The sequence below is a fragment of the Tiliqua scincoides genome, chromosome 6, assembly GCF_035046505.1.
Source record: "Tiliqua scincoides isolate rTilSci1 chromosome 6, rTilSci1.hap2, whole genome shotgun sequence".
Classification (NCBI taxonomy): domain Eukaryota; kingdom Metazoa; phylum Chordata; class Lepidosauria; order Squamata; family Scincidae; genus Tiliqua; species Tiliqua scincoides.
The window spans coordinates 29,952,483-29,968,711 of record NC_089826.1 but is presented as its reverse complement, the minus strand read 5'-3'; the positions used below and the strand labels follow the sequence as shown (position 1 = coordinate 29,968,711).

Here is a 16,229-nt window from a genome sequence, read left to right as displayed (position 1 = left end):
GGCAACCCCACATAGAGTGCATTACAATCCTAATGTAACCAGTACACAGCTAGGTCTAACTGATCAAATGAAATGATGCACTTGGTACCCTAGTTTAAGCCAGGCTCTCCAGGACACAGCTGCTATCTGGCTATCCAGGAGAAATGCCAGGTCCAAATGAATCCTCTAACTGCAATCCTGATCCTTCAAGGAGAGTGCAACTCCATTCAGAATAGAATGACAGTCCATCTCCCTCTCCTCCCGCCCCCACATTGCAAGTCTCCTGTCTAACAACACTTATCCAGATTTAATTTCAGCTTGTTTGCCCTCATCTAACCCATCACTGAGTCCAGGCAGCAGGTCAGTACACAAAATGTCTGACCCCACCCAAAACTGCTATTCTCACTCCAGAGGCTTACACTACCAAATGGAATGGAGACAGTAAACTGGGTGACAGCCATATATTGGAGACATCAACCCAAAACCTCCTGTGGGATCCTATAATGCACAGTGTTGTGCAGGAATTGCCCAGTATCACATTTCGAATCTATTCTGCCCCCCTCCCCCCGGGAAGGAGCAAAGCTACCACAAAACAGTGCACCAACATCCCAGCAGAGCCCTGCATTCTAGAAGATAAATATAGGGCCATCCTCATTAACTGCAGGGCTTCCGTTCCCAGAGCCCCTGCAGATAACGAAGTCTGTAGATTTCCAGGGGAGGGACAAGACCTTCAAACCTGACTGGAGCTGTGCTCCTTTTGGGTTCGGAGGCCCTTATGATGCCTTCAGAGGGCAGAAAATAATGACTTCCGGTTTTAGGACAAAAAGGGCAATTGTGGTTTTTGGCCCTCTGAAGGGCCTCTGGACCTAACTAGGGCCCAGCTTTGTTGGGTTTGAAGGGCTACAGGCAGCCCATCCCACGGGTATTCAAAACCGTGGGTACTGAACGCACAGATACAGAGTCTGTAGTACTAAACATTGTTGAGTGGTTCAGCAGGACAACAGGGACAAACTCCCCATTCCCAGTATAGGTAATCTACCAGGGTGACCAAGGCTGTTTCCATCCCAAACCCTGGCTGGAAGATAAACTGTAAAGGATCCCCCAAAAGTCATCTGAATTCAGACCTAGATAACTTTAACTCAAACCTAGTAAACACCAGGTCCAGAATGTGTCCTGCACAATGTATTGAGAAATCCCAAAGTTGCCAGGGTAGTCATGACATTCGGAGCTGTACTGGTGGGGGCCTTGCCAGCAACAATGGATTGCACTTCAGCATCAGCCCAATAGCACATATTTATTTCTCTTTTGCAGAGATCAATTTTGATTAAAAGATGAACATAAAAGAAAAATGCTTTAAAGTTCAGACTCCTAATGAGTCATCTTAGATGCCAATTTTTTTCATTTTATATCTAATATTAGTGGGGAAAAAGCAAAGAACCCAGTCAAGGGGTTTATGGTGCTTACTAAGGCAAAATGCCAAGTGTCCTGCCTGAATAAGCAGTAAGATCTGAACCCAGTATAAGAGCTATGTTATTATTAAGTGAAAAAATAATCTCATAATTAGATATAGTAAATTGAGATGTGATCCCATCTTACTTTCTCATATTAACAACTGTTAATATCAACCAAGTTCTTAAAATAGATCATCTGGTTTAAAAAAAATTAAGAAATTAAGCTTAATCTGGATAATCCTTTAATCTGGAGTGGTTTATTTTTTGAAAAATTAAATTATACTGGAAGACAGAATAAATAATATTAAAATCTCATAGTGGTTCATTTACAGGACACATCATCAGAAAAATTCAGATTACGAGAGAATCAACAGTAATTGTTCTGACTAGGGGCCCAATCCTATCCAATTTTCCAGCACCAATGCAGCTGCAATGCAGTCTCAAGGTAAAGGTACAAATGTTCCCTTACCTTGAGGAGGCCTCTGTCACTGCCCTTTCTTTGCAGGATGCAGCATGTGCCCTCACTAGCATGGCTGCATCAGCACTGGAAGTTTAGATAGGATTGGGCCCTAGGTTAGGGACCAAATAACTATTCCAACCGATTGACAATGCCTAGAAAATCAAGGTATTTTGTGTGTCCCAGAACTTATCTTACTTGCTGTATGAAATATATTTCTACCGAGATTGGTGAATCTAGTGCAGTGGTTCTCACACATTTAGCTCCAGGACCCACTTTTTAGAATGACAATCTGTCAGGACCCACCGGAAATGATGTCGTGACTGGACGTGACATCATCAAGCAGGAACATTTTTAACAATCCTAGTCTGAAATCCTATTCACACTTACCCAGGAGTAAGTCCCATTGACTATCATTGTTAAAAGAATATATAGAGTAGCTTGTTAAAAGTTCAATGCAAATGCAGTCACATACCATGGTAGCATCAGGTCTCATATATTAAAAATAAAACATTGAAATGAATGGGGACCCACCTGAAATTGGCTCATGACCCACATAGTGGGTCCTGACCCACAGTTTGAGAAACACTGATCTAGTGTTTAGACTTGTGATGCTTGTTTCCTATTACAGTGCTTTTTAAAATTTCCACTATGTTTTCACTGGTGTTTCAGCATCAAAGAAATATTAGATTATGCTTAAATTGGTATCCAGGAGTTTACTAAAATTTATTTAAATTAGGTCTGTACTTAGCGCAACAAAATGTTTCTTTTTAGAGTCAAGAGTTAATAGTAAGTCCCGATTCATATGTAGCAGAGCAAGAGACACCAAGAGAAGGCATTCTGATCATTTGACCATTGATCCCCCTTTGATGGCCCAGTCCTATGGGCCTGCTGCACCACTGGAAAGTGAGTTCCAGTGGCACAGCATGTTTTCCTGTGGTTGCAAAATGCGACCCACCATTGTGTGCAGCTGTGCTACTGCTTGCAGCCAGGTAAACTGAACAGTACCTAGTACTTCAAATGTAACCACACCATAGATTTGTAAAAGTGCATTAAATTATTGGCAGTTTATATTCAGTGCCTTTCCTAAAGACCCCTACCATGGAATTTGTCTTCTTCACAGCAACTGCACAATAGTCAACACTTGCACTGGGAATGTGGGATTTTTCACCTCAATGTGCAATACTTTTGACTTCTTTGCATTGAGCTAGATTTTTATGTCCATTTTGGAGAGATCTTTTTGGGCTATTCACAATCTGGTTTAATTTTTATCACTGAATAGTTTGGTGTCGTCTGCAAACTCAGCCATCTCATTGCTTATCTGTAATTCTGTAATTCTAAATCATTTATGAGCAAGTTAAAAAGGACTGATCCCAAGACCCTTAGGGAATCTTACTCTCCTTAACTGTGAAAATTGCCCATTTATTCCTACACTCTGCTTCCTGTTCTTTAACCAGTTACCAGTCTGTAAAAGGACCTATCCTTTTATTACATGACTGCTAAGTTTACTTAAATGTCTTTGGTAAGGGACTTTGTCAAAAGCTTTTTGAAATTCGCAACTGGATTGCCTCTGTACACTTCCTGTTGATATTCCCAAAGAAGTTTAGAAAGTTAGTGAGTCAGGTCTTACTTTTGCAGAAACCATGCTGATTTTTTTTTTAGCAAGACTCAATCTCTCACTAGGTCCAAATATCCCACAGAAGATTACATTTAAGGTCATTTCCTCTCAGGTTAGCTCCAAGCACTTGAAGAATGGATATTTCTTGCTTAACAAAGCAGCAATCTTACTTCACTGAAAAATATGACATGCAGGCATTCTACAGGAATGAGACTAACAGAACGTTCAGAAAGCAAGACAATTCCTGCTTCCTGGTAAAATTCTGCCTGTCTCAATTTAGTGTAGTGTGCAGACTAGTTGCCTGCATGTCCTATTCTTCAGTGAAACAGGAAGGAAGCAACAAGCAAGCAACAAGAATGTTGCTTCCTTAAGCTAGAAATTCCCATGCTTTGAGCGCTACTACACAAAAATGAAGGTACTGTAATTGGTGCGGGTGGCATACACACACCCCACTGGAACTGAGGATAACTGAATCTGTGGATATGGGGGCTTGCCTGTATGTCCAGAAAGAGAGGGAAAATTATTAGTTAAAGCAGCTGCCTTTCTGAGTACTTACTGCACTATAAGTAAAGAAACCCTTTTGTGTTTGAAATATTCCTACTATTTCATTTATTTTGCATCTCACTGTGTTCAGCTGTAGAATACCCTGACATTCATATTGACACCATGCTAAAATCACTAGGGAAGAGATGTCACTTCTAGATGAGATTCTGTTGAAGTCCTGATCAATCTCTGGAATGGAAAAATGACTCCAGCAGTTGACATGATTGCTTCTAAGTGTCCTTTCTCACACTTAGTAGACCCAAACTGGCTCTCTGGTTGCCTGGGGAGCAAAAAACAACAGGGGTGATGACTAGAGCAATGTTAGTGGAAGCAAGGCTGTATAATGCCTCCCCTTACCACTGCCACCTTTGCCAGTGGGCATCAGTGCACTGCCTCCAAAGAGAGCTCCTTACCTCCTTGTCTTGTTTTGGCCTTGTATGTGGTTTAAAGGGACATGCTTCCTTTAAACTTCGAACACCACGCAGGATTGGAGAGCTTTCCTACCATCTTCCCTTGCTCTGTCCTTGCACAGGGCTTAAAGGGAATGAGACCTTTTAAACACACCATGAGTATGGAATAGGAATGTTAGTTGTGCAGTAACAATTGTGTTTATTACTGGTTCTGTCATTTATAATGTGTTTCTTTATATTGTTCTAGGATGCTTTTACTGCATTACTTCATGCCCTACCTCCTCTTCCTGCTTCCATTAAACTCCTGGACACAGAAGCTGCCCACCAGAGATGAAGAACTTTTTCAGATGCAGATCCAGGACAAAACCTTTTTCCATGATTCATCAGTAATCCCAGATGGAGCTGAAATTAGCAGCTATCTTTTTAGAGAAACACCGAAAAGGTTAGTTAAAAATTTCAGTGACAGAACAGGAGCTGGAGCTGTGTTTTAAAGTACAGATAAAAACATAAATTTCAGTTTAGATATGAAGAATGCAAGTGTCAGCCCCCTGCATAGAAAAGAAATCCTGGTAAATTTCAAGAACTGAAAGCCCAGAAAGGCATTCAGACATGACCCAGTCTACAGATTCGGAATCCATGGTTTTAGTTATCCACGGATACCATAGATACCAGGGACACCTCTTAAAAAGATAGGGGAACATTAAAAAAAAAACAACTTGTTTTATCAAGATTTTTTAAACTTTCCCCTATCTTTTTTAAGGCATCCCCAGTATCCCTGGTTTCAGGTATCCATGAGAAGTCTGGAACGGAACCTTAGTGGATACTGGGGCACACCTGTAATACATTTTTTTTATTCAGAGTCACAATCTGAGCATGGAGAAAAATCTTCTATGCCCCTTATCACATTTATTCCTCCTGTCCTATCCCTATCCCACTAATTCCCTATCCCAGGACATTAGTCCTGTTCATAAAGTTCTAATCTAGAGTGTAAATATTTAAATGACTACTCACCAAAAGATTTAATCATATTTTTAGTAACCGTGTTTCAAAGAGAAACTGTGTTTCAAAGAGTTTCAAAGAGAAATATCCCCTTATTTTAAACAAGCATCTTGCTTATTTGAAGCTGCTTGAAATTTTTCTTCCAGATTGGCCAAGGAAAATCCTGTTTGGCAGGGTGAAAGGTAGGATGGGTAGAAGGAAGATTCCTTTGGAATCTTTTGCCGGCTGAACCCTTCTGTGGAGATGTTCTGCAGAAAGGAATAATATAAGATGTAGGACGTGAAGCCTGTGGCAGGGTTAAGCCTTCCAGAAGCCAAAACTGCTAGTCATTCTTGAACAGGTCCCTGCCCTGAGGAGCAGAAAGGCAGAGGCAGGGATTTGTTTGCGCAAATGAATGTGAATAGCAACAGCAGAAGCTGTAATAGCAAGTCTTGTATATTTATATTCCTTTGTGGCACTTAACTTTTCTCACTCAATAGCCCACCAAACGCTTCATATAATATGTACCTTTCATAGAAAACAATGAAGAGAAGGTACAACATTATGTTTATACAAAATGCATTAGTATTGAAAAGACCACTAGGTTCTGCTAATCTAAGCCTGTGCTTTTATTGAGTATTTTCTGTTACAAATTCAAGATGTGATAATATTAATTTTTGTATATTCAAGAAGCATGAGCAAAATATATCCCTACCCTCAAAAGAAAAAAAAAAGTATAGTTTGAGTTAGGTGAATTTTCTCATATGGATGAATTACAGAAAATTAAAAAGTGTGAAGATCTAGAGCAGCCATTTTCAACCACTGTGCCATGGCACATTGATGTGCCTTGAATGGTCTCCAGGTATGCCATGGGAATTTGGAAGGAGGTTATTTATTAGTAGGGCCCTTGAGGGATGTTAACCTCGTCCGAGCAGCACAGTGAGCCTTGTCAATTGTCAAAAAACAGATGGTGTGCCTTGACTATTTTAGTGCATTCCCAGTGTGCCATGAGGTGAAAAAGATTGAAAATCACTGAACTACTATGGCTACTGAGGAAATTGATATGTGGTTAATATGTGAAAGAGTGAAAAGCTGTAAGAAAACTATGAAATAAACACTATTGCTATTTAATTATCTTAATGCTCAAGTTTGAAAAATATATGCACATAAATTTTTTATTTGGTTTGATGGAGCTGAAGTATACTGTGAAGAATGTAATGTGTTACCCTTTTCATAGGTTTTTCTTTGTGGTTGAGGAAGATAACACACCCTTAGCAGTGACAGTAACTCCTTGTGACGCTCCTTTGGAATGGAAGCTGAGTTTGCAGGAACTACCAGAAGAATCCAGTGGCGAAGGTTCAGGTACACAACAATAAACATTCAGAGAAAACTCTAGTTATATTATGGCTATCAGAAGGAGTGATGATGGGGCACAAAGTGTTCCATCTGCTATTGCTGTTTCAAAGGTATTCAGATCAATCATGATGTAGAATTAATTTTTGATAAATTGGAGTTTGGCAAAGTGTTACACTCATCACATGAGAAGCTGCCAGATGTAAACCAGGCTCTGACTAAAACTCCATGAAGCAGACAAAGCTAGCAGGGCTGGCCTTTTATTGTCAGTTGTTCTTCTTCCTTATCTTATTTTTCCTTAGCAGCTGATTTGCCTGAACCAGAGGCAGCTATGACAAACTTTTGAGAGTCATTTATGGTGTTCTTGAGGGTTCAGTCAAGGGGAATTGTTTGGGAACAGACCTAAGGCTTTTCTTAGACCTCCAAAAAAAAAGTACAAAAATAGAAAAAAGTCTTACCGACTCACAACCATTGCTACAGTCATCACAGCAGGAGGTGTGCTAGCCCAGCCTGGGTGGCAAGCAAATGGCATTGGGTCATGCCCACAGTTTTCCATACACCAACACACTGATCACTGAGAAGAACATTGCACATTCAGGTGTACAGAATTTGTCTTATAGCAGTGTTTCTCAACCAGTGGTATGGGTGCCACTTGTGGTGCTTGAGGTGTTGTCTGGTGGTACTCACAGGACCCTGGACACCTACCATCTGGCTATGAGACCAGAAATGTGACACAACAAACAGCAGTAGGAGGCTTGCCTTGGTGCGCAGAGCTCCAAAACCATGCTTTTCTGCACTTAAAAAGCCCTCCTGTTCACTCTGAACCTCTACTGGTGTTTGCTGTGTTGCATCTGGCCTCCCAACCCAGAAGTAAATTGTAATGATGTCATTGACAATTACTTCTGGTGGTGCTTTGAATAGGTGGACTGTGTGAAGTGGTACAGTGGAGGACAAACATGAGAAACACTACCCTATGGGTTATTTTAGGGAATTTTATTTATGTAAATGATTGGATTGCATCTCAGGACTTAGGTATTCCATGAAAACGTTAATTTCTAAAAATTGAAAATAAATTGTGGCCTTTTTTCCAATTTTTTTTTTTTTTGGTGGATGCCATCTGATCCGACTGCCCATTTTAAAGTTTTGAGGGTGGTGCTCTTTGCTCAAATAAGCATGGCTTTGTGTGAGGGACCAACCACAGACGTGTGGAGTTTCTGCTGCTTCCATTAAGCACATCTTTAACCATCCTATCTTCTACACAAATTTTACAGATCTGGTGCTCCATTTTGGCACACGCATTCCAGATATGCAGAATAGGTGTGCCCCAGGGGGTTGTAGGGCTTGTTTTTCCCGCACACAAAGACAATCCTGTGAAATTGGTGTATATGGAAGGTATGGGTTTTGTGACACTTTCCTTTCTTGGGCCGCATTTCCGATTGAGACGTCCTCCATTCACGCTCTTGTTATGGCCCTCAGAAGTTGTAGTGGGGCTGAGCTGCCTCCACTGGGAATTTCCCTGCCTCCACTGGGCATTAATGAATTGTGGTAGAATGATTGAAAGTTTGCACAGATAATGAAAGCTCCTTTTCCTGATTCTAAAACGGAAGGCTGTCCTGGGAAACCACAGAATTAGCCATAAAAAATGAACTTTTATTGATTCTGGAAGAATTTTCCTTCTTGGAAGGAGGGAGGGGAATCCATTTTTTCACAAGGGGTTACCTTTTGGGAGAACACTGATACCTTAGTTGAAGAGCAGAAGTGTAGAAAACATGGGGGAAATGTGTGGGGAACAATTTCAGTGCAGAGATTCATAGTATAGGAAATAAACTGCCCTGAGAAGGGCAAAGTCTTAGGGGCTTGGCTGCACATTTGGTTTGGGCCTGAGTTTTGCAGCAATTTCAATAATGTCATTATAAGTTTCTGAGAAAGAGGATTACATTGGCATGGCTAATTGCCACAAGTGCAATCCAGCACAGAAGTTTTGAAAATTAATAAAATCTTAGGTGTGTCTTATAGTAATTCTATTTTATTAAATATCTGGATAATATAATAGCATTTTGTATTAGAAGCTTGTAAATACGTTTGCTCATCTTATATATTTGCTCACTTATATATTATTTGCTCACTTAATAATAATAATAATAAACTTTATTTATATCCCGTATGATAAACTTTCCCTCCAAGTAAATGTTGATTTCAGTATCTGATTCTGTTTCCTCATTGATATCATTTTTCAAATAATCTCTTTGCCTTCTAGGTGAGCCAGAGCCACTTGAACAACAAAAACAACAAATTATCAACGAAGAAGGTACAGAATTGTTCTCGTACAGAGGAAATGATGTTGAGTATTTTGTATCCTCTAGTTCTTCCTCTGGCTTGTACCAGTTAGAACTCCTGTCCACAGAGAAAGATACACACTTTAAAGTATATGCCTCCACAACTCCAGAGTCAGATCAACCATATCCTGAATTACCTTACGATCCAAGAGTCGACGTCACTTCTCTTGGCCACACTACTGTTACTTTGGCCTGGAAACCAAGCCCTACAGCCTCATTATTGAAACAGCCAATGCAATATTGTGTGGTCATTAATAAGGAACACAATTTTAAGAGCCTCTGTGCTGTTGAAGCTAAACAGAATGCTGATGATGCCTTCATGATGGCTCCTAAACCTGGTCTGGACTTTAGTCCCTTTGACTTTGCCCATTTTGGATTTTCTTTAAATAGTAACTCTGGCAAAGATCGCAACTTTTTAAAATCATCGTCAAAGTTTGGGCGGCATACTTATTCAAAACCCAGAGTCGACCTGGAGAAGATATGCATTGGGAACAAGAACATCTTCACTGTGTCTGATCTGAAACCTGACACGCAGTATTACTTTGACGTATTTGCTGTAAGTACCAACACAAATATGAGCACTGCTTACGTCGGCACTTTTGCAAGAACCAAAGAGGAGGCCAAGCAGAAGACAGTCGATCTTAAAGATGGAAAAGTTACTGATGTGTTCATCAAGAGAAAAGGCTCTAAATTTTTGCATTTTGCTCCTGTTTCAACACACCAAAAAGTTACATTTTTTGTTCATTCATGCCTTGACGCTGTACAGATCCAGGTCAGAAGAGATGGAAAAATTCTCTTGTCTCAAAATGTTGAAGGAGTCCGTCAGTTCCAACTTAGGGGGAAGCCAAAAGCTAAATATCTCATTCGAATGAAAGGAAATAAGAAAGGAGCTTCCATGTTGAAGATTTTGGCTACTACTAGACCTAATAAGCAGTCCTTTCCATCTCTTCCTGAAGACACAAGAATTAAAGCCTTTGATAAGCTTCGCACATGTTCTTCAGTCACAGTGGCATGGCTAGGCACACAAGAAAGAAACAAATTTTGCATCTACAGAAAGGAAGTGGATGACAATTACAATGAGGAACAAAAGAAAAGAGAACAAAATCAGTGCCTGGGACCAGACTTGAGGAAGAAATCAGAAAAAGTGCTCTGTAAATATTTTCACAGCCAGAATCTACAGAAAGCTGTTACCACAGAGACAATTAAAGGTCTGCAGCCTGGCAAATCGTATCTCTTGGATGTTTATGTCATAGGGCATGGAGGACATTCTGTGAAATATCAGAGCAAATTGGTAAAAACAAGGAAATTCTGTTAGTGACATCCTATATAAAAATCAATGGAACATTATTCCACTTTAAGTATAGAGACTGACTACTTAATAATACAGCTGAGGAGTTGTGCACTGTATTGGTACTATGTAGAGAAGATATTAACATCTATATTTATGTTTACGGAAGTAATTGTCTGGAAGGACTGAGCCTGGTGCTCTTCATTGATATCAGACAGTTGCATTATCATGTGTCTGATGGTTCACGTTTGGTTCACATCAGTAGAAGGTGGAAGAAAATACTGAAAGAACTTTTTTGCCCTTTTTTGCTTCCATATTGCATGAAGTGCTTTTAAATTATTTTATTACTCAGAAGGCCGAGACAAGTCATTCAACTACTTGGTATTCTTATGCAGAGAAACACAAATAAAATGCCCACACAACGTCTATCTCTCCTCATATACCATAGGGTTATGTAAATTATTTTATGAAGTCTTGTTTGAAATGTCTATGTTTCCATGACTGTAAACTATTAAAAAATCTTTTCCTGGTAAAACACAGATCTAAACTAAGCATTAACTGAATATCCCAGAAGTCAGTTTTATTCCTAATGTAAATTTCTATCTGGTTAATTTTAAATGTTTAAATACTGTATGTATTTCATGTACAAAATTGTCAGACGTTATATTCCTGTACATAAAATTAAAATATTAGATTATATGTTCCGTTTCATCTTTGATGTTTTCAAATCTATATATGTATTTGTATGATCCTGACTGCATTTTGAGCATCCTTAATTAGTAAATATTTTATGTGAAGATGGCTAGAGCTACTAATGTCTACAAAACATTTTAAATTCTATAGGTAAGCATAAGACATTGAACAAGTGGCAGTTTTTCAAATAATTGGACCTATCTTCTCATATAAGTATTAAAAGAGCAACAGCCGATAATATTTTAAAGTTTGGGTTTGATATGGGTTACTGTCTCCCATTTTCTTCAATGCATCTTAGTAGTTTGGCTCTATGTATGGGACATAATTCAGTGTATAATTAAAATCACTTACTTCTACTGATTACAACAGGATTTAAGTTTTTTTTTTAAGGATTTTTTTTTAAATCTGTTTTTTTTTAACATGTTGTTAGCTGCCCTGGGTCTCTTTAGGGAGAAGGGCGGGATACAAATAAAGTTTATTATTATTATTATTATTATTATTATTATTATTATTATTATTATTATTATTATTAATAAGAAGAAGAAGAAGAAGAAGAAGTTCTCAAAATATAGTTTGCGTTATGCTTAGTGATTTATACTCTGAAAGATAGTTCACCAAGCAATACAAAAATGTCAGGATACAAACATGATTTTTATAATTGCTTAGATCTTCCTGAAACAGACACTTTGTTTTCATTTATTTTCTTGAAAACTAGTTCTATCAATTATTTTCCAAATATTTTACACCAGATGAATATTAACCAATTTTCAGGCACCTAAGCACTCTTGTTGCAAGGTAGAAAGAAGGCAACTCAAGTAATCTCGGTACTCAGGAGTGAAAGTTTGCAGGCTTTATTTCATTGCAAGCAATGGGCATCTCAAGGGACTCATGTCACAAAGCATTGAGAGCAATTTCCCAATGTTAACTGGACCCTTTATACCATTCTGGATTCTTTGTTTGAAAATTTAGACTTCCCATTGGCTGAAGTTTGACATCATAGATGGGGCTGATGCTTAGTAGGCTATAGATAACTTTAGAGACACCTGATAAGCTTGTTTCAGGTTACAGTTCCCATAAAAGGTAAAATTAAACAATTAAACATATTGAATTACAAAGTTTTCAAAAACCAGTAGAGTGTGCTATAACATCATCTGTCCAGTGTTGATCCATTGTTGACCCTTTTTCACATCCATCAATTCAATTAAAAATTGTTTTGACAAGGTTTAGACTACCCTCATTAAAAGAGATGACACAGTGCTCAAAAACAGGTGTGAAGACCAACATTTGGCAGATCTTCAGACCCTTTTCTTGGCAGGACTTCACACCCATCTCGTTAGTCCTCTTGATACAGTCCTCTTATCTTACCTTTCTTCTGTGTTAACACCTGTGAGCCTCTCTGCAAAACTAAAACTTCTTTGTCTTTTCTTAAGACTTTTCTAAAATCAAGCAACCCTTTGGTTCATTAAGACCTACTTCTAATGACTACTATATCTTAATTCTGTATAACTATTGTGACCTTTTACTTTGGGTACATACTTTGGTTTGGTATCAAGGGTCACTTAGTCTCCATATGTATACTTTTGCTCCTAAAGCATTACAGTAAAAGCTACAGGGATACAGGCATTCTGTGTGTTTCCATGCTTTAGTCAGACTTTTAATCAGACTTGCAAAATGATTCTTTCTTATGTGTTGCTATGCTTATACTGGGCTATCCATCCAGTGGCCTCCACAAGTGGGTTACAGTCTGGGGTCAAAAGTCACCTTGCCTCACTCTTACCTAGGAGAAAGCCCTATTGAACTCAATTGGGCTTACTGCTCAATAGAGATTATGATATAATAAGCCTGTAATTCTAAATGACATGGAAGCAAATTTCATGAACTCTATGAGGCTCTAAATTCTGAACATTTTATATTATGGAAGTTAGAGAACTTTAATTCAAAATAAAGTACTGGTCCAGCCTTGTTGTACATGGATTTTTTATACATGGATTTGACTCAACACGAATGGCCACTGCAAATGAGAAGGGATGTGCTGATCCCTGGAGAAGGGGGAAAATGCACCCCTTTAAAATGACAGTTTAAAAACACCGCTTTTCTTACTGTTGTAGAGAAAGACAGTCATGCAAGCCATTATAGTTATAACCTAATCATCTATAGATTTTTCTCTCTCAATGCAATGAGAAGCACCCTTTAAATTAAAGGAAAATGAGAGAGAGAGAGAGAGAGAGAGAGAGAGAGAGAGAGACTGATTGTTGGATTGTCATCTTAATGACTCAAGTAATCTTAACAGGTCAGCAAGACTCTTTTTAAATCACCGGAGCAAAGAAACTTTGTTTTTTAAGTTGATTTGTATAGTGCTTTTTTTTTTTTGCCATCCACATGAGTTCTTGGAAAGGAACCCTCACGAATAATGAGACTCAATCTGTAATCAAATAGACTATTTTCACATAAATAGTATATACTTTTGTTATATACTTTTGAGCTATGCTGAGTAGGGAATTAAGGAAGGATGTGGCAAAGCTCTGTCCAAGAGTGGAACTCCGCTCATGGTTTTTAGGATCCAAGCCAATATAAGTAAAACAAATAGATAAAGTAAGTAAAAAATTAAATATATAAATAAGCATTAAAGGGTCTAGATCTATACATGCAAAAGAATTTGTGCATCTAAAAGATATACGTACTTCGTTTTGGGGGAAAAAAATATGCCAAGCCTTTGGGGATGGAAGGAATGCTCAGATCTGCATCCATGAAATATTAAATCAGGACAATGGAATTGGGAGGGGATGCTTGGGAGATTGCAAAAAGAATTTATGGAACAAAATGTAGATAAGAAGTTATAAAATCAAGAGGCATTTTTGAATCAACTTGAGCATATCCCATATACGCAACTGCAAAGCCAAAATCCAGACTTTCAAGTGTGATCTAGGGAACACATGGTATAACCACTTTCCTGATCTAAACAAGACTGGTCTTGGTCAGTGTCAGATGGGTGATTCCAGGAACCCAATGTACACCACCTTGACTTCCATGTTGGAAGAAAGGCAAGTACATAAATGATGAATAGTTGCTGTTTTCTGACAGTCAGTGCCTTTTAATTTAGCTTAACTGGTGATTTCTTTCGTAGTTATCAAACACTGGTAATTCTACCAAGTTAGATGCATAAGGATGTGCAAAGAACACCACAAATGAGCAAAGAGCACAGTGCCACCACAGTTTCAACCATCTAAAATCACACAGTTCAAAATGTAGTAATAATGGAGTCTCTTACTTGCTGAATCCCTTCCCATAACTTAGTTCCGCTGGATTACAATTGCAGAAGTTATAAATCATTGGGAGAGAGGAATACCTTGGTTTTCAGAATTCAGTCTCAGTGCCAAACCAGAAAATGCTTCACAGTGTTATCTCTGGATACCATGGTTATCATATGTGACATCTGGTGTAAATACAGAATCATGTAGATGGAATTTCTATCCCTTGAAGTTAGTGGCAAAATTCCCATTGATTTTAATAAAGCCAAGGTTTCACCCATGAACTTCAACATTGGGAATGAGTTCAGCATCCGAATAGGCTCCAGTTCATCTTTGGGAATGAATACGTTATCTGAAGATGCACACTCCAGCCAAGATGTGACATACTGATTCTATAAAGCATATAAAAGTCACTAGGACACTTTCATATAAAAAATTGAAATGATTATGAGATTTAATGGTTATATTTTACTGTTTAGTTTTAGAATTCTATAACATTGCTGGTAGCATGGCTTCACAATGCATAGAATCTATGTCTTTCCTGAGATTCAGATTTGTACGGTTATGACATCCCAGCTCCTATAGCCTGTGATACATAAGGAAGCCATATGGCTAGGACTGCTTTATGATTTCAGTTGACTTGGCAGCTCAAAGTTGAAGTACGTAATTCACTACTACAAAATGCTGTGATCCCTTTAGTTTGGACAGATAAAATAATTAATGAAGTTTTGCCACCAACAACACATTTGACCTTACGGTAGTTTAATTACTATGCTTATATCCAACTTTCTTCCATGGGGAAACTCATGGTGACATCCACAGGATTCCCAGGCAGGCTACCATCCTGACAAGGACTACACCTAGAGCTGCTCAGCTTCATCATGATAGCTGCTTCATATGCCTTCAGACCATGCTGATTAGCATCTTGCCCTTGTGCTGTTTGCTGGAGTCAACGGGCGTTGTACATGTGCAGCATCTGTATTATGTGACCCTACCAAACGTCTCCTTTCCACTCTGCTTTTCTGGTCAGTGTGAGTTGCAGTACCATCTACCTTGGGTGGGTGCATTATTACTGCACTGAGTAGTGCAGTAATAAGTACAGCTGCTCACATGCACTTTGTAACCTATGTGATCAGCACAGCCACCTTTGTTAAGGTGGGAAACCAATGTCAGCTGCTCCAAAGGAAAAGGAGAGGGATATGAAGAGCGTACATTTTCAGTTATGTTTACAGATCTCCATTAAGAACAAAAGGGGGGGGAATCAAGACATTGATTCTAGAAGACTTTCTGTGTTCATCTTTCTTTCTAAGAACTGCATACTTATTTGACATCACCCATGACCAGCCTGTTTAATACACTGGTAAGTATTTCTTCAGACTTGCATTATGTGCACAAGCCAAAACTGTTGATGAATATGAAATTGTAGAACATTTTTTGGGTGGTTGTCATGTATACATTATAAAAATATATATGAATGTCTACTTTGCTGCAGTTCAAACACAGGAACTGTCCTCTACTGTTCTGTCTCCATATATGCAATTATTTCACAATAACTTACTGCATTAGTGGAAGTTTAAAAAATAATTATGCAGTATTAATATTCAGTTCTGACAGAGCTCTATCAGTTATTTGGAGCTGATGCTTAACACATTGTTGGCAATTGATAAGGTCTATTTTTCTGAACACTGTTTAATAATTGATAATACTTGTATCACACCCTTCCTCCACGGAACTCATGCTGTATAGAAGAACCTATTGTATTTTACACTTGCAACATGTTTGTTAGTGGTATTAAGCTGAGACATAGTGACTGACCCAAAAAGCCAAAGGATAGTCTTTGCCTACCCCGCTGGTGCAACTGCGCCAAAAAGGAGT

General features: G+C 38.6%; 1 protein-coding gene across 1 annotated transcript in view; it reads left to right on the top strand.

Annotated features, from left to right (window-relative positions):
• The window catches only part of NDNF (neuron derived neurotrophic factor), a 46,179-nt gene extending 35,072 nt beyond the window's left edge, over positions 1-11,107 (top strand). Inside the window, exons 2-4 of the mRNA XM_066632405.1 lie at positions 4,706-4,900; positions 6,674-6,798; positions 9,047-11,107. Of these exons, the coding sequence (XP_066488502.1) occupies positions 4,707-4,900; positions 6,674-6,798; positions 9,047-10,440 (1,713 nt within the window). The 5' untranslated portion in view covers position 4,706 and the 3' untranslated portion in view covers positions 10,441-11,107. The remainder of the gene's footprint in view (positions 1-4,705; positions 4,901-6,673; positions 6,799-9,046) is intronic.
• Positions 11,108-16,229: the final 5,122 nt, after the last annotated feature.